We start from the raw sequence: 26,415 nt of genomic DNA, 5'->3' as shown, positions 1-26,415 counted from the left end.
GTTTTTTCAAAAGATCTCTGAGTGGTTGGACAATCAGCGCATAGCCCTTGACAAAACGAGCGTAATATTCACTCAAACCCAAGAACGCTCTTAAGGAGTCTTTATCTAAAGGACATGGAGCATTTTTTATAGCTTCTAACAAAGAAGCTTTAGGTTTAATTCCTTCCTTTGACAGATTGTGACCTAAATAATCAACCTCATTTGTTAAAAATTTGCATTTCTTCTTGTTGACAGTAAGACCATGTTTTTGCAATGATTTTAAAACATATTCCATTAATATATAATGTTGATCCAAAGACTCAGAATGTACTAAAATATCATCCTGGAATGCTTGAATTCCCGGACAATTATTAAAAATGGAATCCATTAACCTTTGGAATATACTGGCTGCTGAAGCCAGCCCGAATGGTAATCTTTTATACATATACACTCCAAAAGGTGTTACAAATGTCGTTAGAGGCTGAGATTCTTTAGATAACGGAATTTGATGATACGCTGAGCGTAAATCAATAGTAGAAAAATATTTGCTACTACCAATGTTGGCCAGCATATCATGTATTTTTGGCAAAGGATGCACATCAATAACAATGTTACGATTAAGTACCCGAAGGTCTGCACATAAACGAATTTCCCCAGAAGGTTTTCGCGTTATGACAGCAGCCGAAACCCATTCTGAAGAATCAACCGGACATATAATGTCCTGAGTAACAAGAGATTCTATGTGCTTCCTCAAATCTTGTCTTACAGATAGAGGCACTGGACGTACCTTCTGGACAACAGGACAAGCCTTGTCTTTTAATTTAATATCGTGCTCAAAATTTTTTACCATACCGATTCTGTCCTCAAATACTACTTTGTATTTTTCTAAAACACTGCAGAGAATGGGATCATTACAATAATCAAAAACAGACAAAATAGGTAAATCTCCCAAGGTAACGGGTTCGGGATGACCAGGTTTTAAAATAATACCTAGTTTGGCCTGATCTTGCCAACCCAGAATATTTCTGCCATTCAATGCCACATACATTTTGGTGTATATTACTCGCCCTTTAAAATCTATGTTATCAGGGAAATAACCACGCATTGTTATATCGAAACCCCCAAATGCTTTGGGATTAACATCTGTAGAAAGTAATTTTTTTGTCATTCCAAGAACACTGAAAAGTACTTTCATCCAAAATGGTAATGGGAGACCCAGAATCCGCCATAACTTGTAAAGATTGTATACCAATAGATATCTTACAAATAGGACCTTTGATACTGAAGTCACATAGAGCATTAATTTGAACAAAAGAAATAGAAGCAACATTTAACGCATCACAAATTTCTTCCTCAGAATAAACCATATTAACTTTAGTCTTATCTTTAGATAAACGACATGACGCCGCAAAATGACCTATACGTTTACAGTTCGAACACCTTTTACCTTGTGCTGGACATTTAGGGTTGTTTCCCACATGAAATTTTGAACCGCATCTGTAACAAAATACATTAGATTTTTGTTCATAAACTTTTTTACCAGTACTGCGGTTAGAAACAACATTAACAACACAATCATCACCAGACGCTTGTGAAACATTACAAACATTTGTAGAGGAGGCGTGTTCAGCTAAAATCTTTGAGGAAACTACAGAACATTCGATACTTTTCGCAATTACAATTACTTCATCCAATGTTGGATTTTTACATGTCAAAATCCGCTCCTGGATCTTTTTGTTGAAACAATTAAAGACTAACTGATCACGTAGAGCAGTTTCTAAATAAGTTCCAAACTCGCATTTTGATGCAAGAACCCTTAACGTTGCTAAATAGTCTTCTATGGACTCTTCTTGCAATTGTTTCCTTTTGAAGAAAACATGTCTTTCTACCATGACTGATGGCTCATCTTTAAACTGTTTGCCAAGGCGCGTTAAAGCCTCAGTATAAACATTCCACGTGTCATCATCAAGTGGAGCTTGTACCACAGCTAAATTATCAAATAATTGTTGTCCTGCGTCTCCTAAGTGATTAAACAGGATAGCCCTTTTTCTTGAAGCAGAGTATTCCAAAGCATCTATTGCTTCCAAATAATTGGTGAAAACTCGTAACCATTTGTGCCATGGTGTTGGAGGCTTGCCAGGAGCAATTAAAAATGAAGGTGGTGCTACAATTCCACTGTTATTATTGTTTGATGTTGCCATTTAGAACAAAAGTATTCAAATAAATCTTACTTGTTAGTTTGGTAAGTTTTAAAAATCGATTTCTGTTTTCTTTAATCCACTTTCCTTCTTTTTTTTTTTATATAATGGTGAGTAAATGCTGCCAGTCGCGTTTATCCGACAAAATTGACCCCAAAATGGCCGCTTACGCTGTGACGCTTAACGTTGGAAAGGTCAATTACTCGACAACGCGCGTTGCTATGGTGCGCAGAGGTTGCCAAGACGTAGTGCGCGAGTTCAAGGTGCAGCGATGAGTGCGCGAGCAACAGCGCGTGAGTGACAGTGCAGTTGGGTCGCGAGCACTGAATCCGGTGTGCTTTTGAACAACGCGACGGTTGTATGCCACAATAAGGTATTTTATATTTACTCACAGTTTTTCTTTTTGAAGCGGAATTCCTATTCCGGTATTATAATCCACGGAAAAATAGTAAAACAGCCGTTTACAACTCAGCTCCGCATCCGCTTTTGAACTAAAAATCGATTTGCTCACGTCGGTGCGTTTGAATCCATGCTTTCCAAGAAAAACGTCGCCAATAAATGTAGTATACTCTCGTATGTGAAATGAGGATGAAATCCTGGTTCAGTTGATAGTTGAAAGTGAGCTTTATTTTCAGAGTAAGTAACCCACGACCAGCATAGAAGAACAACTGGATTACAATAACTGTGACATTGGAATCATCACATTCTAATAATATCTATGACACATATCAGAACCACATGAAAGATTCCTCATGAAAGATTCTTTAAAGAAACAGTATAATTTAACAATCATACATACTACAGGCGGGCAGCTAGGGCGAGGTTCGGCCTACCTCGGATGCCTCGGGCCATGCACGATGTCTGACCCCTACCGGGTTCCAGCAGGGCTTTAATTCCCGCCTACCAGCGGAGGGATCTGGCCTGGTTCTCAGGGGGATTCTGATCGCTGTTAATGAAAGTCCTGCATGTGCAGTTCCCATGGATCCCTCTCTCCTTACTTTCGCAATAGCACCAGCCAAGCTGAGAGAGTCGCTAACCCAGAGGTCAGACTCCTGCCGGAGTAAGAGGGCAGATCCTGCACGCACCGGGAGACGTGTTAGACCCGACCAGCTTCCTCACACAGGCGCCCCGCCCGCACTTAATTTTCTGTAACACGCACGGCGGGGCATCCCCTGAAAAGGGGAGCGAGTGCCATGATACCCGGGTCCTAAGGGAGTGGCAGGAGACGTACGGCCGTGTACATGGGTGCTCACTGATGCTAATCCCCTCGGGGCATTGAAAGTGGCTCATGGCTGGCACTCCGCTGAGTGAGGTGTAGTAAGGACTCCTCATAATTTAATTCAGACTGGCCTCCCGCTTTGGCAACCGCTGGTGGTGCTTTTATTTTTAATTCTATTTTATGCGTTTCTATGCAGCGCAGACCTTACCCTAAGGTATCATAGCGCTTCACAATGGGAACAGTAGTGAAACATGAGGAAAAATTACAAGTCAGCATGTTACATAAGCAAACGTTACGTTACATGAGGCAATAGTGACAATTGTGCAAGCATCTAGAGCAAACAGAATACAAGAGAAAATGACATGTGCAATTTACACAAGCGTACATAGTACAAGTAGAGGTATAATACGGCAATTATGGCAGACACTCAGTACACAAGAACAAATCGCTGACATCTTGCGTTGGGTGGCATGTAGTCATTGAGGTGAGCGTGACCGGATGCACCCCCCTAAAGCCCGCTGCGTACAGTGTCCCCTCCCTGGTGACCACACAGCACAGCTAGATCTGCCCACTCTAGGGCGGGTGCTCGACCACGCCTTGTTCCACCCTAGGGCATTGTATGGACGCAGGGTGGGCTGGGCTTTTCGGTGCCGCCGCCGCAGCCTTCTCCCCAGGGCAGTATCCCGGTCCTGGGGGGCGCGCAATGAACGGGTGACACGGGAGGCAGGCGTCGGTTAGCATTTATATCTGCATTATGCCCTTCGTAAACTGTATATTCAATTTAAAGCTTTCCTAGCGTGTGTCCTTGTGCAGCATATGCTGCGACACCCATAATTAGCTGAGCCTGGACAGTATAATTTGGGGTCCCTTGTTTACTAAGTGCACCCTGCCTCCTAGAACAAAGTGCACCGCTGTTTAATTTGTTTCAGTCATAGCACAGGGTTGGTCCTCCCCTTTCTTAGGTAAATAGTGGTACGTTACATAATACAGTACTTATTACTTGACTACACAACCACGTGTTACCTTGAAGGCACCCATTAATGATTTTACATACTTAATATTAATTTTTCTTTTGTCAAGACATGTTTATAGAAACGTCATTCCGGAGCCAGGCATGTATCAGAGCGCTTGTATATTACGCTTTACATCTAGAGTCAAGCATATAGGCTCCATATTCACTAAGTAGGTGAGAAGCACAAATGGTTATCAGACACTGGTGGTTTGAGCTCCGTACAGGCTGCCTACTAATTAACTAAAGGAAATGGTACTAGCATGGTCGTGGACTTATTCACCCTGAAAAGGCATGGTAGGTGTGCACAAAGATGTCTAAGGGCAGCCGGTAGTGTGTATCTCTTCAACCTATCAAATAACACCCACCTTCACCTGTGGAGCCAGAATATACCCAGTGTCATGAACAGCTCAGAACCCATAGGCTAGTCTCCGAATCTGTTTTATCTCCAAGCTTTGGGGGCCAATACAGGAATTGTTTAGGTGTTTAGGCAGGCGCCGGGCTCGGTCATACTTTAAATTTCATATCCTCTGGGCAGCACAGCGTCCTTTCCAGCTGGTTATCTCACGAGGCACTGGGGCACCTGGAGTACTTTTGAGAGTGAAGGCGGGCGCTTGTGCGGGCGGCACAGGCAAGAGGTGCGCCGGCTTCCTACACACTTTATCCATCAGGTCATCGTTCGGTGGGCCTTGATTAATGTAGTTGATACGACCTCACAGGCGCCAGTACTGACAGGCGCCCATATGTCACCCAACTGGGAGAAGCGTGATCAATTTGCTTACATGAAACTATTACAGCGAGCCAGACGTTCCTCGACACTTCAACAAATTAGACTTGGTTCGAGGGCATTTATTTGTTGCAAGAAAGACTTTAGGCGGGTGGATTCACCTCTTTTCTCCAGGTAAGCGCGGCCTGGGAGGAGGGCCTGCCCCTGCATATCTAGCGTTTTAGGTCCCTGCAGTGCCCTCCGCCCCATGACGTCCAGACAGAACTTTACCTCTGGGGCATACAGCGCAGCTACACCCTCGTGGGCTGGGCACCTGGGAGGCTACTCACTGGTGAACTGTGGAATAGTGAAACCATGGTCAGTAGGCGACCAGCGCAGCTGCAACTTCGTGTGCAGGCTAATGTACTATTTAACGGTGAGTATCTGGCATGGTTTGTTCATTATGCCGTTGAGAGCTTCTCCGGGGGATGCTGACAGGTAACAGGCAGCTGCAACACCAGTGTTTTTCGGTATCCGGGTTTATCCAATGGCACCGGTGGCTTCCTTGTTGTGGGGACGTGTCAGTCTCTCCTAACTGGACGACGTTAGGGAGGCGAGGGGGTGAGCAGCTGATAGCGAACGGTGTAACTGCACCATCGTTGGGCCGGCATGGTTGTTCGTCCCATCGCTTGTGACTTGATTTGGTGCTGCTGGTGGTGCACAGCGCAGGTGCACCCCCCAATAGTCGATATTAGTAAACAGTGAGCAGCTGAGGGCAAGGAGTGTATGTCCACCATTTTCCGCACGGTGTCAGCACCTTGAGACCTTCTTGGGTCAATTATGATTACAGTCAGGAATGTTTTGTCTGCGGGTCGTGCAGGGCGAGGAAATTGCAAAGGGCACATAACCTATCAGAGTTTGCAGTGGAATTCGGCAGTGACCGTCCCTGTTGCTGACTCAGCCAATTAACCTTCCCCCATAATCTATTGGGGTGGCATGGGCCCAGCTGTGGTCAGTGCCCCCTCTTGAATCCGCATTGTAGCAACCATAGACAAAGATCTAATTTTAACTCGCCGGTTTTTCACATCGCTAAAGTTGGGCCGATGGTTTTCTAGTGCTTGGCAATGGGCACGCTTGCCTATGACGGTGTCGCGGGGTGGCGCGGTTTGATGGTATATGTGTACTTGAAGTCACGCTGACTTTGCTGTCACCACTTTTGGATCAGGTACCTGGGCCTAAGCTTGTAGCCTGTGACTGACACTACGTGAACAACAGCACATGCATAAGTAATAGCTGTTGCCCTTGGTAGGAACTTACTTGGGGGACCTGGTTTGGAACAGCTTTCAATTTGATACAGTCCAATTCTTTCACGCCCACTTTGGGAAGAGTTATGGACTGTGCACGGTCATCGCTACCAATTTCTAAAATATTTTACATTCAAGATTCGGGATGGTGACGTGTTTGCAATGCGGTAACACAGCAGCAGTCCACAAATAGTAATGAAATTAGTAGGTGACCCTACCATCTTGCATATAGGAGGTCCTCTTTTGATCTAAAAGAAACCTTTTAGTGATGTTGTAAGGGTGGAACACATGGCCCAAGCGGCGCAGGGTGAAGCGTTGCAGGGAGGCTTACTGGGCTCGGTAACCAGACCGCTGTGGGTCTGTAGCACAACCATGGGTGTTAGTTTTGCGGTCACAGGTTGAGAAGAAGAAATAGAGACTTGGACTTGGGGTGCCAATTTGATAAGGGACTGGGTTCTTCGCAACCACCCCAGATCCGTTGTGTTTTCAGTACTGCCACACAAAAGCCATATTGGGGCTGTTCGCCTGGTTGGTGTCCTGTGCACAAGAGGGGCAGTTCCGGGCATCCTGTCCCCGGGTAGGGGAGGGCAGTGCTCTCTCTAGGGGCAGCTGCTGCTTCTGGGGCCTTTAGGGTGCACCTTGTTGACACCATGGGTCAGTGAGTGGCGCGCTCAGTATGAGGCGAAGCCGGAATGAGACAGCTCCCCCGTCAGAGAAGGGCTGTGCATCACGCAAGGCGTAGTTTGCATGCGCCCATCTACTGTACTTACGGTGCCAGGCTGTTCAGACTGACTGTGTATATTTGTGATACTCTGCTCCATCTGAGCTACGTCAGTCTCATTCCATACAAGGCACCTTGACTCCCAAATTATTGTATATATATGTCTGTCTCACACATGCACACTCCAAGATCGGGATTATCTCACAAAAGCAGCCTTAAACCAGGGTCTTCTTAGGGTTTCTTGCTGGTCAAATGGCCGTAATTACTGATATCGGGTCTCCCTCATCTTCATGGTTTTATTGCTAGCAAGAAAGTGTCATTCATAGTCTTTTAAATGTCACTCATAGTGCACCGAAAGAATGGAAATATTACACATGGCAGTTGAAACTTGGCAGCCATGGATGGGGGCGGCTAGCTCTGGGTTGGCTATGCAAGAAAGCGATATGGTAGCTTATTTAATTTTATGCAACTAAGAAGCATGGACTAAGCCAACAGATGGGCTGGTTGTAGATGTAGTGCTCCTTTTGTAGTAATTATAGGGAGGCAATGGTATAGTGGGGAAATACCAGGCAATCTTCATCACATTGCCTGAGCACGCTGGGTAGCCCTGTTGATTAGTTGGGCCTGCATAAGCCACACTTATACCTCCTATATTCGGGCCCACGCTGAGATATTCACATAAGTTGTATCACAGCATCACCAGTTTCTTATATGCAGGCCCATTGGCTTTAGCCACACAAACCTCCTCCAATCTGACCCCACTAGGACCATTCAAGTCTGGCTCCGCTTTGGGTCTAGCTGATACAATAAAGCCTCTGACTTGCTTATCTCACTGGACACAGGTTGGTGCATTAATGGCCAGGTAGGCGATTGGTTTGGCTGATTTTACTTGAAGGGTCCAGAGGTTGGCAGGCAAATTTTAACAGTCAAAATTCAACGACTAGGGTTTACACGCAGTGGCCGTCCCTTGGCTAAGTCCACCGGTAAGCTTTCACCTAGACAGTATTTTATTTGGTGGTTATTCAGGTACTAAAGTAGGGTTTCCTTTTGCAGTTTTCACATGCCAGGAAGTTCGAGTGAGGAAGTAATAGTTCCCCTAGTTGCACAACATGTATATACAGTTGTATAGGGTGCTTGTTATAAGCTTCATAGGGTCCAACGAAGGCCAGGCAAAGGGGGATGACTTGTACAAGTGATAAACATGAGGAGATACTCTACATAGTGTTAGAAGGGATGCTGCCTAAGCAAAACTCAAACTGGCCTTATACGCATGATGGAGAAGCTTACGGCCAGGCAGTGGGTTGTCCAACTAATGTAATATGTTATGGGGTTGCAAGCATGCACCAAGAGATGGATCCTCAAGATCATCCAAGACAGACAAAAAGACCCGCCCTATAGCCAGGCTTTTGTGGGTTGCGGGGCAATAGGATGAGGGGAACATGGGGTCAGATCATATGTTGCTACAACGATTGAAGAAGGATTGTGGTGGCATTCCCACTGCTCAAGAAGGGGCAAGTATTCGTTCATGTTGTTCTCCCCTCTTACATGGCAGGTACACAGGGACACCCGTGTATATGTCACATATCCCATGGCAAGATAGTCACCAAAAGGTGGGAACGGCCATTGACATGCCTTGACAAGACAAGGCTAGCCACTCACAATAACTGGCAACTCTAAGGAAGATAAATGTTACAAACACTGACTGGGTGTCCTGGGCCCAATGCCATTCACCAAAGCTGTGCGGGGGCACCAGGCTGTCAGATGTCTTTGAGGGACGGGGAAGAGCATTAAAGGGCCATAGTGCGTGACGCAGTATTTGCAGGGATACAGAAGGGTCCCAGCGGATCCACCAAATGGACTACAGCGAAGCAGGTGATACAGAATCTGGTAGTCCGATACCATTCCTGGTGGAAGTATCAAGGCACACACAGGAGGATAGCAGGGACCGGGCATCGGTGACCGGTCGAAGGTTCAGCAAGCAGGGTAGGCTGCGTAAGTTGGCACTTCACGAATGATTGCAGTGTCTAATAAACAGGCACCATACACTCATTCCCTCCATCATGTTGTGACACCATGCTATGTTCGCCAGGGATCATTGGAAAAGAACTGTGAACTTGTCTGGTCAATTGGGCAAAGTAATGCACCCTAGAAGAAGACCACAAGGGGCAATTGGCAACCAGTTGGGGACAGGTGAACTTTAGTGGTCTGAATTCACACCCTTTGCTCCCGTGGCATGGAGCTCTGTTGGGGGAAAGTGAGGCAGCTGGCACGCAGGAGGTTCATCTGCGCGATGCCTAAACTTATTGAGAAGAGATTTGGCTTAATTAGACAAGAGTGCTACACGCCAAATTCCCAGGGTGTTTCAGGACGATGGGGTACAGCTGTCCAGTATAAGCATGGACCTGTTTCTTGCTGGATAGGGGGAGGCCCTAGTAATAGCAAGTAAGAAATAGTAAGGCGGAATGCCGACCTGGCTGCAATGGTCGCCACACCCAGGGCTGTGGCGGAGTTACAGGGCGATCCAGAGGCGGAAAGGTACTCAGTGGTACCATCTTCAGGAGCACAAAGGGTTCTGAGGCCTAATATCCCAAGGAAGTCTGTGCGGTGGACCCTCGGTTGCGACGGCGCACCATCTGTCCTATGGGCGGTTGGAAACCTGTACAACCGGGGGTCGCTGGAACGCTCCGCCCCTCGTAGGGGGGGGCGTGAGCAAGAGGGTGGACCGATGGTTCACCGGAAGTGGGAGTGGCTATCCCCTCACCACAACCGCTAAGCACCGATTGGCTAAGGCCACGATGCAAGTTTGGCCCATCAAGTGGTAGGCCGCGAGGGGTGGCTTGCCTTTGGATCACCTGTAAGATAACCCACCATGTTGGCATATTTGTATGCTAATAAACCTGCAGCAATTTTCTCCAACCAAAAAATTGTCTTGTCTGCTTATTTATGCTACCTGTATGTTGCTGCTGGAGGACTGGTGAGTGGGGCCGATATTGGCACTATGCGGGCTGACCGACTCGTCTCATAAGAGGGCAGCCCCCTTAGTGCCACAAGATGGCACACGGAGCAGCCCAGTGTTCTAAGACCCCTTTAGGGTCCCGCTTGTCACTTCCGGCCGGGGCGGCGAGAGGTATATATTCCTCCCCCGCCCACCTGGTGGCCTCTTTGTCCCCTTACCCTGACGCTGTTTCCCTCCCTACTGCTTACCCGGCGTTTTCAGGGTGGGGGGAAATATTGTTCTAATCTTTTTATTTGTGTTGCAGGCGGAGTTACAGGGTGATCCAGTGCGGAAAGGTACTCAGGGGTATCCTCTTCAGGAGCACAAAGGGTGCTGAGGCCTAATATCCCCAGGAAGTCTGTGCAGTGGACCCTGGGGTGCGACGGCGCCCTGTCTATCCTACGGGCGGTTGGTAACCTGTACAACCAGGGGTCGCTGGAACGCTCCACCCCTCGTAGGGGGGGCGTGAGCAAGAGGGTGGACCGATGGTTCACCGGAAGTGGGAGTGGCTATCCCCTCACCACAACCGCTAAGCACCGATTGGTTAAGGCCATGATGCAAGTCTGGCCCATCAGGTGGTAGGCCGCGAGGGGCGGCTTGCCTTTGGATCGCCTGTAAGATAACCCACCATGTTGGCATATTTGTATGCTAATAAACTTGCAGCAATTTTCTCCAACCAAAAAGTTATCTTGTCTGCTTATTTATGCTGCCTGTATGTTGCTGTGTGAGGGCTAGTGAGTGGGGCCGATATTGGCACTATGCTTCTGCACAGACAAAGAATCTAGGGAAAGGCATCTCTCAGTTAAGGAGATCATAGGTCAGTACCGATTCTGTCCTTGTTAGAAAAGCAACCAGTGTTCCTGCCATACTCTCACTGTCTGGTCAGCACGGGTCTTCCTTTTTGCCATTGATTATATCTTTTAGGCTAAATATAGGCAAGAGAAAAGAAAGTGACACGCAGTCTAAATTGGCTACAATGGACTGTGAATCGAGTGACAGTACCTTGTCAGATGTATTATGATTTCCCGAATCACAGATGACGGAGGGTAGGCCCAGTTCAGTCTCTTCCGGCATGGACGGGCCCGTCCTTGGCCCGGGCACGCCTGTGTGCGTCCCACGCTGTGGGAGCCTGTGCCCGGTTTTAAATGACTCCAGGCGCTTTCAGATGATGCAAGCAGCTACGGCCGCAAAGGCTCCTGGAATTTGCAGTGCCCCCAAGGTTTGTGGCTTCAAGGGCTGTAAGGCTGTAAAGAGATTCATGGTCTAATTCAACCCAAGTCTTGCTCTAACACCCACACCAAGACGCTTATGCAACATCGTCCTTGCCTGTCTCTGAAACAAGAAACCTCTTCTCTCGAACTGTAACTTTTGAACTGTCCCTGATTACGTATCGCCCCAAAGGGTATTATTAATGTAACTAAGAGCGCTAATTCATCTGCAGGCTACACATCTCTTCAACAAGCGTCATCACCAAAACAGGCTACCTTACCTCGTCCACCATGCTCTGTTCTGAAAGCCCTACCTACTTTAGTTAGTATCAGTTTACAAATTTGTTTAATCTATTTCTCTATTTCTTTTATACGCTATTGATTGAAATTCTTCCATCTCAACATCTTCATTTTCTCGTTCTCTATCTTGTCTTTACTCATCTTCTTTATTGATTTCTTAATATTTCTCCTTTTTCTAATCATGCAGCATATTCTTAATGCTAATATCACTACTGCTATTGCTATTACTGGGAAAATTATTTTACCTATAATTGAACTACCTATCTCAAGTAACCAATCCTTAACTGCTGTAAAACATTTACCCATTTTTCCAAGAACACTATCAACTTCCAGTGGTTCAATTTCTTTATGCAACTCTGTAATGTTTTTAATATACTTTTCAATGTTTTGACTTTTATCTGGTATGTACGTGCAACAATGCTGTACATGTAAGGTTCCACAAACTCCTCCCTCTTTTGCCAAGATTATATCAAGAGCAAGACGATTTTGCATTACCATTGCTATCATAGCGACTAATTCAGTATCTACCATTAAAAATCCTCCTGCAGTATCTTGTTGACAATCGATCTACTATCGTTGACAACTTTCGAATTCTGTTTGCATTAAAAGATATGCCCACCATTGGTATCAGTGCTCCAAAAATTTCACCAATTATTTCAGCTACACTCTCTCTCTTTCTACGACTTAAATGTTTACCTATGTCATATGTTCCTCTAGTACTTCTATCTACATGAAAGATTTTTGGAAAGATCAAGCCAATATAGCATGTCCCATACCAGTGGTCGGGCAATTGGTAATAAGCCTTTTTTCCACAAATGAAATATATCCCAGGAAACATTGGATCTTTGCCACCTTTAAATCCCCATCCCCCAATTATATGATATGTATCTTCACATTGACTCGCTCCTACAAAGTAGTTATCATACACAGTATTGTCCCTATGAATACAGAATTTCCCTAAGGATGGAGTGTCTATATTTAATGCACCATTCATATTTTGACCATTCAATTTTTCATTCAGCTTGCCAAATTTCTGATTTGGTATGTCTCATTCTCTCATTTCTTTTGTACATAGCCCTCCTTTCTTCAACCATATTTAAAAATACTTTTTCTTCATTTCTCATTTTACATGTCAAATTATGTCTAAAGACATACTCGTGTGTCAATTCTTGAGTTACTAAGAAAAATTCTCCCATTACCTTAGCTGGCTTGACCTTATTTATTGCATTATCAATTTTCAGCTTTGCAAAAATATCATAAGAATTGGAATAATAACACTCCAATTTCCCAGTGCTATAAAACAAACTTACTATTACACTGCATGTCACACCATATGTAAGTGGAAGGTGATGATAGGTCACCCCCTCTGAAACAGAAGCTGGTAATTTCACACATACATAACAGTCACTGGCATCCATTGTTCTAACATTCTCCGATAGCAATCTTGAAAAAGTATTTCTAGAAAAATCACTAATTGATTTATCCTTGTGTATTTCTGGTCCATATACAGGTGGTTTATCAGTTTAGAACTCATTCTTAGTCACATTGGATTGTAACTTCTCAAAATCATATCTAAAAGGGATAATGACAGCTAAAATCATCAACCATACTAGAATAAATAATATAGTGCATATCATTGACATTTTGCAGCATTTTCTAAAAATTGAACACTTAGGGGTCCATTACGATGTCGGGCGGATAGCCACCGCCATGGTGGCGGTGGCGATCCAACCGACATAAATGCCCCCCGCCACATTACAATGGCGGGGGGGACCACAACGGACGGAAACACCGCCCGCCACTTTTCCACCCCGGTCGCCTTGCGGCCAGGCCGGAAAAGGAATAATATGGTGGCGGTGTCTAATAGACACCACCAGACATATTATGATGTGCGGTGTGCAGTGCCTTTCCGCGGCGGTGCTGCCACCACGGAAAGGCATGCGGTCTTCACTCTGGGGGCCCCCTGCGGTACAGGTGGGGGGTGCACATGGGGGGTACCTGTGGTACCCCCCTTCATTGTCATTTGGAAAGCGGCAGGCACCGCGCGGTGCCTGCCGCTTTGCAAATAACAATGTTAAAGTGAGCACCGCCCGCCACAATGTTGAAAATACAGGATGTGCCCGCCACTGTGGCGGGCACATCCTAATGGCACCCCCGGGACCCCCACACTTTCTTTTTCCAGATCTATAACATGCAAATTCTCTTGGCTGCTTCCTACTTCTTCTATAGAGGCAAAATTATATATGTCCACTCAGGTGATTTGTATTTCTGGTTTGGTCTTTTTACTCTCTTTGGCCTCTGGACTACTTCAATTTTTCTTCCCAATGATTCCTTTTGACTTGTTATCTCATTCACTTGATCTTCTTGTTTCCTTGCTTTATTAACCAGCTTGAATTTCAGTCCATCACTTTCTTTAGGCCAATTGTCTCCTTTTCGAACTTTCTTTGTCTTTGGTTCTGTAGGATTATGTTCCACTCTCCAAGCTCTTTTCCTTGAACTTCTCCTTAATGGTGTCTCATCATCACTGTCATCAGTTTCACTTTCTGTGTTTTCAACAGTTTCATTTACGATGAATTTTATGATGTCTGCACTTTTCTCCAAATCAAATTCTTCTTTACTCTGCAGTTTCACTCTGTTAGGATCATCTCCATAACTGGTACTTGGAATATCATCCTTGTCGTGAGTTACTTCCGCTTTTCCAGTGTCAGGATTTTGGTCCCCATTCTCAGAGTTATCTGACTGCTTTTCAATACTCCCTTGATTATCAGTTGTGTCTGTATCTGGTTCAGTATATTCACTTATTTCAGTTCTTACCAAATCTCGACATTTAGGTCGATCTTCAGAATTTGGTATTTCAATAACTTCACCTTCTCCTTCTGATGCAGAACTAGCATCTGATCTTCCAGATGTCGACGTTCCTGTCGAGCTTCAGTATCTGGATTTTTCTCTGGTTCTCCTTCTGAGTCAGAGTCAGTTGTGCTTTCACCTTTGTATGGATCTTCAGGTTCAGGCACACGGATAGTGTGGCTGGCGTGCAACCATCTTTTGACTTGGGCACACTTGACTGCAGTTGTGCTGACTAGAACAACTTGTTAGGGTCTCTGCCAACGAAGTACCAAACAGTTTCTTCTTCGGTGTACCTTTATCCGAACCCAGTCTCCAGGAATGAGATCGTGAGCTGGTTGTGTCTCTTTCGTGTTTGATTCAGTTCCCACCTGATGGAACACAGAAGTTACCACGTCAGATAGATTCTTGCAGTAATCCAGTATGATGTCATCACTAATAGTTAACAGTTTATCAACTGGTAAAAATGCCTGTCTCATGATCCTGCCCATCAAAATCTCATGTGGACTCAATCCAGTCTTTTTGTCTGGTATGCTTCTTAGGGTCATCAAAACAAGTGGTAATGCGTCCGGCCATTTCATTCCTGTTGCCAAGCACATTTTTTCAATCCTGTTTTTGATTGTTCCATTCACCTGCTCAACTACCCCTGAAGCTTCTGGTCTGTAAGCACAATGCAGTTTCTGGCGAATGTCCAGTGTTTCACATATCATCTGTAGCAGCTCATTCTGAAAATGTGGTCCACGATCTGTTTCAATTGTCATGGAAAAAAGTATCGTGGGATAATCTCACGTAAAAGCAATTTTGCAACAGTTACTCCATCATTTCTCCTGGTAGGGAAGGCTTCAACCCACCGAGAGAACAAACAAATGATCACCAATACATATCTGAGTCTGTTACAAGGTGGCAACTCAATAAAGTCCAACTGCATTCGTGTAAATGGACCTCCCTCCCTATGGTTCCCAAACTTACAACAGTTTTCCTGTTTGGATTGAACTGTTGGCAGATCAGACATCTTTGGCACAAGCTCTAAGCAATCATTCTGAACTTTGGATTGTACCAAGTTTGTCTGAACAACCTGATCATGGCATCTCTTCCAATATGGGCTTGACCATGGTACATTCGGGCCATGTTTGAAATCATGCTATCAGGCATTACTGGTCTTTCATCTTTGTAAACCCAAATTTCATCTTCCTCTCTTTGTCTTCATCCTGCTTTTAACCAAGTATTTTTCTCTTCTTCGCTGGCCTCTTTCTGCATTCGCCTCACTTTCTAACAAGTTTCAACTACTGTGGTTAGCATTAAAGGACTTGAAACATGTTCCTTTTCCCTGCCCTGGTTTATGGATGCAAGATTTCTAGCACAGTATTGTGCAATGGAATCAACATACCTTTTTCCCCTGGTTATGTAATCATCTCCCCTTTTGTGTGCAGCGCATTTAACCACAGCAATCTTGTCAAGCAGCTGAATAGCGTCAATCAACATTCTCACAAACTCAGCCTTTCTGATGGGGGATCCTGCAGAAGTTAAATAACCTCTTTAGGACCACAATTGTCCATAATCATGAACAAAGCCATACTGACTATCAGTCACTATGGTAACTCTGATTTCCTTTCCCAGTTCACATGCTCGAATCAAAGCAATCAATTCTGCTATTTGAGCAGAACGAATTCCTTTCAGACAAGATGCTTCCAAGACATCTGCAACTGTGTACACTGCATAGGCAGCACTCAAAACCCCTTCCTCCGTTCTTAGACATGAACCATCAACAAACCTCACATAGTCAGATTCAGGCAATGGCTCATCCCTTATGTCAGGTCTTAGTTTAGTGCAGTATTCAAGAACATCCAGACATTTGTGATCAACTTCATTTCTCACTTACGCTTCCAAAGTGTCAGGTAGCAATGTGGATGGATTCACATTAACACAACAGGAAATTGCCACGTTGTCTGCTCCCAGAATGACTTTCTCATACTTTGTCATTCTATTATTGGTAAGGCATTGGGTCTTGGTTCTGGTGAGAAGAATTTCCACAGAATGAGGTACATATACCCTCACAGGAAATCCCATCATTATTCCTTCACTCTGTTCTAAGCTTACACTTGTTGCTGCTACTGCTTTCAGACAACCTGGTAAAGCTTTTTCAACTGGGTCTAGCTGAGAAGTATGCAATAGGCCTTCTCAGTTTTCCATTCTTTATATTAATACTGACCATGCACATCCTTCCCGCTCGCTGCAATACAGTTAAAACTCTTTTGCATAGTCAGGCATCCCTAATACTGGAGCTTCACATAAACTTGTCCTTCGCTGTTCAAACGCTTCCATCTCAGTTTTATTTAACACAATAGGGTCTCTTATATATGCTTTTGTCAGTCTTTGCAAAGGCTTTTCGATCAGTGAAAATCCACTTATCCACTGTCTGCTATAACCTACCATTTCCAGAAACATTCTAACTTGCCTTTGTGTTTTTGGTGGTTGCATTCCTTGTATCATTTTTATCCGTTCTGCAGTGACCTGTCTAGTTCCCTTTGCAATCTTATGACCTAGGTATTGCACTTCTTTCTGACAGACCTGTAGTTTTGATGGATAAACTTTATGTCCCTCTTCAGCCAAATGATTCAATAATGCCACAGTATCTGAAATGCATTAATCTTTTGTTTTTGATGCCACTAATAGATCATCAATATATTGTACTAATACCGATTCACCAGGCATGCTTAGACCTTCTAATGACTTCTTTAACTATTGATTGAAAATCGATGGACTCTCAGTATACCCCTGTGGAATTCGGCACCATGCCAAAATACGATCTCCGAACCGGAACACAAATATTGGCTGGCTTTCTGGGTGTAATGGAACCATAAAGAATGCATTGCACAGGTCAATAACAGTATACATCCCGCATCATGTGGAATCTGGTATAGAATCACTGTTGAACTTGGTACAATTGGACAGCATGGGCTAACAATTGTATTTACCTTTCTAAGATCCTGTACAATTCTAAATGTTCAGTTTGGCTTTTTCAATCCCATTATCGGTGAATTACAAGGACTGCTTTCTATCTCTCTCAAGATACCTTGTTCAATCATTTTGTTAATTATTGGCGTCACTCCTTCAATTATTTCTGCCGTCATTTTGTATTGTGGATATTTGGGTAACTAGCTCCTTCTTCCACAAAACTTTTACAGGCTCTACACCTTTCATCAAGCCAATATCTTCTCCTGTAAAATTCCACACTTGCTCTTTCACTGTTTCTTTTAATTCTGCCGGTATCTTTTCTTTATCGAATACTAGAAATAATCCACTTTTCTCTGCTTCTACCATTGACATGGTCATTTCATACAGGCTGTCTTCATCTGGAGTTTGCAATTCTATGCCATCTGGTGAACAGTATATGGCACAGTTCATTTTACACAAAATATCTCTGCCTAACAAGTTTACAGGACTGCTATCACACACCACAAATCGATGCATGTCTTTGAAATTCCCTATTTCTACTTCAACTGGTTTGGTTAGGGAGGTTTTAATCTGCTTATTTGCTACACCTACAACTTAGATGTGATCTCCCGAGAGAGGAAGAATTTGGACTTCCACTGATCTAACAGTAGAACGGGTAGCACCTGTGTCCACTAGGAAAGTTATTTCTACATCATTTACATTTCCACTCACAAACGGACCAGATTGATCTACCTCAAGAGTGGCTCCAAGCACACACTCTTCTTCCTCCCTCAGGCACCGTCAGAAACCATCGTCCGACTCACTCCCATTTCCCTCTTGCAACAAGTACTGAGAGCTCACATTCACTCTGGGCGATCAGTTTACCTGTTCGCCTCTGTTGAATCCTGTTTCTGCACTGTATCTTTGTAGATTTACACTGTGTGGAAGTGGCGGTTGTGGCACCTGACTTTGCTGAGTAACTACCTGTTGCTGTAGCGGTGGCTGCTGAATTATCTCATTCTGCATCTGTGGATTCAATGATGTATTTTCGGGGTTAACTCTTGGTGGATACTTACACTCTTTCTTCCAATGCCCTATCCTGCTGCAATTATGACAAGGGAACTTTTTCTTGAGTTCTTCTATATTGCCTACCATTTTCGTCTTATTAAAATTTCCTTTTCATTTACCTTGACTTGAGTCAGTATTTGTATTCTCCTATTGTGCTATCTGTTGTTCTGCTACCTTTACTTGTGCCCACATAGCCTTTTCTTTTAGTTTCTTTTGTTTAGCTTCAATTTCATCACTACAGTATTTGGCTTGTCTCAACACTTCATCTACAGTACTTGACTGCCATCCTGTTAAGCTATGCCTAATCATGTCTCCAATTTCTGGTCTCAATCCATACACAAATTGATATACAGAATTACTCATGTCCTTTTCGCTCAGTTCTTCGTATCCACTGTATTGTTTAAACACTAGCAACAATCTTTCATAAAATGCATGTACTGATTCCTTCGATTCTTCTATTGTTCAGTCTATTTTAACCCAATCTGTTTCTTTTGGTGGGATTTTATTTTTCAAAAACACTATTACTTGCTCATATTTGCACATCACCTCAGGTGATGGTGCACCTGTTACTTTATCACAAGTGTATACCTCTCTTGGCCAATTTACAGTTATTTTACACTCTGTCCACAAATCTGCAGGTACAACTATGTCAAAGAGTCCATCTAGATCAACTCACAGCACTATTGAAACTTTCACAAATGGATCTACCTGTCGATACCACTCTACTGGTTTTTCTCTCAAACGGGGATAATATATCCCGTCTAGTCCAGGGAACATGCACATATCCTCATCCTGGTATCTCTCTCATAGGGAATTCACTTATAACTGTCTCTTTTTCTTTCATAGGAAATGCTAATGAGGATGTATCACTGGCTTCTTCTTTTTTCTTAACCCATTTTATTCTCCACTTATTTACGTCACCCCATCTCCTCAACAACACAATTAGTTCCTTTATTTGGGTTATTCTTCCTGCGGTATTCATGTTTTCGATGTCTTTTTCTGTAAAATCTACTCTGTACGATTTCTATAATGTTTTCTGTTTAGAAAAATCCACTTCTGATTCACTAGCTAATCCTTCTAGCTGGTCATGTATAGATTTTGTTTTCCAGGTAATATTCTTGCACATGAACATTAATTCATCATCCTGATATGCCTTAAGTCTATCAGTTCCAATGGTTCCAATAATCAATACTTCCATGTCTACTTTTAGTCTGACAACATCTATTATTTTCGGTTCATTATCTTTTACTTTTAGGGTTTTTAACCCGTCGCTTAACTCCTGTTCTGACGGACCAATTGGGGTTTGTGTCAAGTCTATTTTTTCCACACTCCTTTCTGGTGTCGTAGAGTCAGATTCTGCTCCGATTGGAAATTTATACGGTAAACTTTGATTAAAAGTTAAATCTGGCGGTATTAAATTACTTGTTCTCTTAATTTCAGATAAATCTGGGTACATTTTCTCTTTTACTTTTTGCAAACTCTGATTTAAAGGGATAGTCAACGTTGGTTCTTTTATTCTCTGATTTTCAAAAACTGGGATTACAGGACCTATGGTCACGGGGACTGTCACAGCTTCTATGTTTTTAGTAAGTTCTTGTATCTTTTCAGTTAATTCATTTGTAGAACGTATATACTCAGAAGTACTTTGCTGTTCCTCAGTTTGTCTTTCTACTCTTACTACATTCTTTTGAGTGTCATTACTTTGCAAAGGAGTCCCATCAAGTCTGGTCTCTCACTGGTGTGTTAGAATCATATCTCATTTCTACTCTTTCAGGTAAATCTCTCGGATTTGAAAATTGTTTCGCGGTTTTGTTAAATCTATCTTCTCGTATTGGGGCATTAGGAGTGGTCCATGAAGAACCTAGCTGATAAGGTGGCGGTCTTCTATTTAATACCGCATCCTCCAAATCACTCTCTCCACAACTTCTACTTCCTATTTCCGCATTATTTCTTTTCTCAGTACATTTCCGTCCTACCATGTCATCTACCAATCTAACCGGATACATTCCATCACATATATCAGCATTTCTCCATCGACGCATTCTACTCTCATGTGTCTCCCCCCATAATCCACGTAACCTACCCTTAAATCCGCATTTATTTTCCAACCTTTCTCTTTCTAACTCGTGCATCTCATCTTCCCATTCAACTCAAACTGAGTTGGTTTAGGTCTCGGTTCAAGTCTCATCATTTTTTCTCTTAGATTTTGCAAAACAGCCTGATTAAAAGATCCTACCTCAGGGAAAGCTACTGCACTATCATTTTTAGTATATTTAGCCCAATTCTCTAACCATATACAGGTATGATATCCAAATTTTGTTGCCATGTAAGAAGCGGGCGTTTTTACCGGAGGAAGCACTTTTCCTTCCCTCGTTACTATTTCTTTGTCTGGTTGAAATACATTTTTCAATCTTTTAAACCATGAAGGTTTCTCCCTGTGTTCTCTGTAAAAAGAATCCATATTTCTTAATTGTTTTCCTGTCTTTCAAAAGATAGCTCACTCTTCTATTGCTGTTCCGTAACACCAGCCCGGTTCACACTAGCGCATCAATTAGAACAAGATGCGTCTCTTTAGTGCTTAACCAATAGCTTTCGCTGCTCTCGCTGATGCACCTATCAGCCTCTACTCTCTCTTGGTCACGAGGACCAATCCCTGCGCGACACTTTTGATGTCACCTGCGCTCCGGCTTCTGCAGCGCCAACTGACCCCTCCCTTACAGAAGTTTTTTCGAGAAGCCGTATTTAGAAGATATACAACTTAATCGGTTAGTAACTTACACAAAACAACTCCATTCGTCTGTTTCACTAAACAAAAGTGATAGTTTTCTCAATCACGCAAGTATTCTGTATTTCAGGTAGACATCGCTTACCTCTTCTCTACCACAGAATTTTACACTCGCCGATAAAGCAGCGCTTACCTCTACCTTTACCCTTCTCACAAGCTTGGGTTACACTCTATTACTCTCTTGGCAGTAAGTTTTAAATCAGGATACTCAATGATCCCTGTACTCAAAAGTCAAGATTTTACAGGCTGTCCTTGCTATGCATTTATCCTTTCACACGTAAAGTCCCTAAACTTGTTATGTACGACAACACCACTTGTGATATACGACGATACCACTGCAGTTTACGACAATACTACTTTTTGAAACAGACTATGCGATGTGCGACTTCACTTGCCACACTTCCTGCAGACAGAGGCACCAGCTTCACGCAATCCTCGGAAGCCTTTTCAAGACTACATATAACGTAACACAAACTCAACAGATGTTAGTCATAATTCTATACATCAAACTATATATTTCACCTTATACATTATCCTAGCTAATTCTATAGCAGCCAATTCTCTGCTACCAAGTTTATAACTGATGCAGCGTCTCTCCGGAAATTATTTCTTAAATCCTCATCACCTTTCCCTGAAGTCACATTTACCTCATTTACTCGTCAGTGGGGCCCATAACACTGATGTCACTCTATACACTTTCTCTCTTCTTCATTGATTGGTGTGATTCAAAGGAGAGCGGCTGGATCAAAGCGGAGTGTCTAAATTTAACTAAACTATTTACAAAATATACTTTTACAGTTTACACTCTTTTACCATTCAGGCTAAATTCAAAATCTCAAGAAAAACGACAAAGTTCTTACGCATCAGGAATCGATCAGCATTCCGGCAGCATGTCAGGATACATTCAGGAAAGAAGTTTTTTACCTCAACGGAACGCCTTCTTTTATACCCTCTTTACTAACTAAACTATCTAAATTTCTGAAACATTTGGGGTCTCGAGTGTCTCTGATTGGTCCATACAAGGGGTGGATGAGCTCAACCCCATCTCTATTTTCGCGATTTCAGCACTTTTCAATATGGTCATTGTCTTTGTAAATGTTCATGTCATTCGTGTCCTCAACTGGCAATTTTACTCTTGGTTCCCATGATTTCACTACCGACTTCCATCTTGTAGGCAGCCATTCAGGGTTCCAGGGTGAGTTGTTCTTGACCCATCTCATTCGGCTAGAGACTTTGCAAGGTTCGTCTGCAGTTTTCATTCATAGCTCAGCGCATGCGTAATGTGCCTCAAACTCGATTTCATGCAGATGTCCATTTTTATGCAGGCCGCAGAGGCCCATACAGAAACTATCATACAAAACAAACACAAATCGCTACTAATTATTGAATTAAAACCCATTCTGTTTACCTCCCCCTTTACTAAGGTATCCCTGTTAGTTGTTACCTAGCAAATAAAAGCACAATTATGCTTGATTTTCTTACCCATCTTTCTGTTTCTGCCACAAATGGACAAAGAAAAAGCACATTCATGCCGCTTTTGAATTAATTTAAAAACTGCTTGTTAGTTTAGGACACAACGAAATCACTTTATTAGTTAATTACGGTTGCAACATAAGCAAATTTAGTTTCCTACGTGTACTTGTGTAGGTGCAATTTTACTCTAGGTTGATTGTTTCTACCCTCGCTCCATCACCTCCACCAGACTCTTAACCAGGTTGAAAGATGGTGTACATTTTGGTGGATAGCTATGTTATTCATTAATCTGCAGGAAGCTCATATTGTGCTTGGATTTGACACATATACCTTTAACTAGTGTTGTGCTTCTATATTTGCAAGAAATACATTTGAAATTGTAATAGTAGCATTGTCACTTTAATTTTAAATTAATTTTGTTTCCCAGGCTTTTCCTTGGGATCTTCCATCCAGACTCACACTAAGGGGATTTGGATGTGGTGCCTACCACACCCTCAGAAATCTAAGCATACCCTAGTGCTGCTGGACACTGAGGGCCTTGGCGATGTGGAGAAGGTGAGTTGTCAGAGATGGCATTGTCTTTAAACAACTTACCACAGTTTTTAAATTGGAAATACTTTATGGTTATCTGTCTGCTTAATGTCAATGGAGAGCTTTACTTTTTCCACTAGCAGTAAACTGTAGTATTGCAAATACAAATAGTTGGAAATACAGTTTCTCTAACTAATCCCTATAATAAATATTCTGTAATAGCTCTACAACAATGACAAAAAATGATATCCAGAATCACTCATGGAGGTCTGGCAAATGAAAAATCTGTGTTATTTTATTGTGAATACAAAACTTGTATTTTGTATCTTTTCCAGGGAAATGCCAATAACGATACCTCCATATTTTCTATGGCAATACTACTGAGCAGTGTCTTTGTCTATAACAGCATAGGCACCATTGACCAACGTACACTTGATCAACTGCAGTATCCTTTGGAAAACTCATCAGTGTCATGCATGTCTATCCTTCTCTGAATCCATCCTTAGAATTCTGTATTTAGTGTTCACCTTGGCCTTTCTGGTGAGGCTGTCATCCATACTAGAGCTCTGTGGTCCCGCGTTATAGGGCACATTGTTGATGTGAGGGCATAAAAGGCACTGTTCAGTGTTTGTACTTGGTTCTTTTTCAAGGAGCCTGTGTTCTCACATCAGCTATGTTGATGTCACACACTGCTGTATATGTAAATGGAGAATTACATATTGTCACATATGCTCTGCTGCTACCTTCATATTAATATGAATGCTATAACAAATGTAAATTAAGTTTCTTATGTAACACTATGTAGCACAGTAATGAAAGTATAGAACTGTTAAGCTGGTTAAAGGCAGTGGACGAACTTTTGTCGTCCACCCCATTACCTCACTAAGGAAGTGGACGTCAATGAGTCGTCCACCACTTTAGGAAACGAAATCCTTCTGGGGCAAGCACCGGAGGCATTATTTTTCTAAAAACAAAGTTGCAATATGAGGGAAATGGTTCCCTCGAGCTCAGACTTTCTTTTACAATTGTATTTGACGCACAGTGTACTGTCACATCAATCAAAGGAAAGAAGACCGCAAATAAGTGAGGCACCATTTTGTATCAGAAGTGTGGAAATGCTAGGTGTTAGGAATTTTATTGATCCCCACTAGAAGTGAGGATAACGAATGATCCTAGCTTTAGTTTGAGGTTTGCTGGGCATTGTGTTTAAGAAATCTTGTGGGATCCAGACACGTTGCACTGCCCTGGACTCCCCTTTGTGTCTAGTTTTCAGAAATCATTCAATCAATGGGGTTCACCCACAAAATCAAAGTACCTGGGTATGGATAATATAAAGAATAATGGTCCTTGACTAAGATTTAAGTAAACACTTAAATGAAGTTCATTTGTTATTCGGTTATGCAATTAAATTCGCATGCATTGATTCAATCAAGACAGTGGGAGAGATGTATTCAATAGTAGTCAATAACCAAAAAGTTTGACACAATTGACTTAGAAAAGCCAGGAAATTAAAGAAGCAATCAAAGTATAACCACACTATGTATTTTTGTTATATCAAAAATTCACTTATTTATTTACAATTAGATAAAACAGTTGTCTAAACGGCGCAATAGACTATCAAGTGTATAGTCAGTGAGGAAGAAAAGGGGTGCTATCCCGCTTTGTATTGTGTAAATAATATAACTGTTTATCACCATTGTCTTTTTCTTCACCTTCCTTATCACTTGAGCACCCCTTTTCTTCCTCACTGACTATACACTTGATAGTCTATTGCGCCGTTTAGACAACTGTTTTATCTAATTGTAAATAAATAAGTGAATTTTTGATATAACAAAAATACATAGTGTGGTTATACTTTGATTGCTTCTTTAATTTCCTGGCTTTTCTAAGTCAATTGTGTCAAACTTTTTGGTTATTGACTACTATTGAATACATCTCTCCCACTGTCTTGATTGAATCAATGCATGCGAATTTAATTGCATAACCGAATAACAAATGAACTTCATTTAAGTGTTTACTTAAATCTTAGTCAAGGACCATTATTCTTTATATTAGTTTTCAGAAATGCCTGTTTTTGGTAAGGTTCCCTATGTGGCGGTCGAGCCCTGGCTCAAAGCCACAACTGCCCACATCGCCAAAAAGGGTAATTTTTTCATTACAAAAAGGTTATGACTGATGTACATTTTTGGCATCTTTCCTGTCCTGGAGCAATGTTTACTGTATGTCTTGGTTTAACATGTGCCACTCATGCTGAGATAATACATTCTAGTGTAGAGATTGATGTCAAAGGTAGTGTGTGCTGGTATTACACATTCATGCGGTATGTGGTAAAATGAGCAAGATGGTTGGGATAATGTAAGCATGATTATAATTAGGACTCCCGGTTTTATGGTATTCATTTTTTTGCCATTTCCGTCTGTATTTATCCATATTTATTTTTGGGGCATTTTGTCTGTATTTATCTGCATTTATTTTTGCCACAAGCAAAAGATAAAACTACAGCTAGTATTTTTCCACATGTATTTCAGTCCCCAAAAACACGGACACAAGAGCCGAGGGAACAACAAACTAAATGGCAACAAACTCAACACACAATGATCACAGTGAACAAGGGACACCACAAGCCACCAGGCTGCAGACAGACATGGGGTTAAGTGTGCATCCAGCTACAAGAGTTGGATCTAGAACTAGTTGTTGCAGACCCAGAACATGAGATAACTTAGGCTAATGTTTTCCCAACATCCTGGGCCTGACCACATTATTTCGGACAGCCCTCAGCACATACAATCATCTTTCACCATTGACCACTGTACAGGCACATGCAGCAGAGGAAGGGCCTATTGAGAGACGGCTGAACTCCAGGTATTTGCAATAGAAGGTGTTCTCGAGGTAATGAGAGATAACATTTTATGCTGGGGAATATTTTCATCAAATATAGGAGTGGAAACAGTGACTGGGGCAATGCAAAACCTCACACCTCTCAGAGGCTTCACCTGTCTACTTAACTATCGAGTACTCTCAATTTGAGAATTTCCGTTTTCCTCTGTGTAACTGCGTTTGCGCACTAACGTTTATTAACATTTTTTAAAACAAAATGTGTATATGTAGAATACCAGCAAAACAAATGCTGCTTGGCCAAAT

At 42.6% G+C, this 26,415-nt stretch overlaps 1 protein-coding gene across 1 annotated transcript in view; it reads left to right on the top strand.

Moving 5' to 3' along the window:
- LOC144791796 (guanylate-binding protein 1-like) overlaps positions 1-26,415 on the top strand; it is a 1,313,208-nt gene that overhangs the window by 44,432 nt on the left and 1,242,361 nt on the right. Inside the window, exons 3-4 of the mRNA XM_078666563.1 lie at positions 23,171-23,298; positions 23,610-23,719. Coding sequence (XP_078522689.1) covers positions 23,171-23,298; positions 23,610-23,719 — 238 coding nt within the window. The remainder of the gene's footprint in view (positions 1-23,170; positions 23,299-23,609; positions 23,720-26,415) is intronic.

The sequence above is a fragment of the Lissotriton helveticus genome, chromosome 11 (assembly GCF_964261635.1).
Source record: "Lissotriton helveticus chromosome 11, aLisHel1.1, whole genome shotgun sequence".
NCBI classification, from domain to species: Eukaryota; Metazoa; Chordata; class Amphibia; order Caudata; family Salamandridae; genus Lissotriton; species Lissotriton helveticus.
The sequence above is the reverse complement of the archived record's forward strand: the minus strand, read 5'-3'. Positions and strand labels throughout refer to the sequence as shown.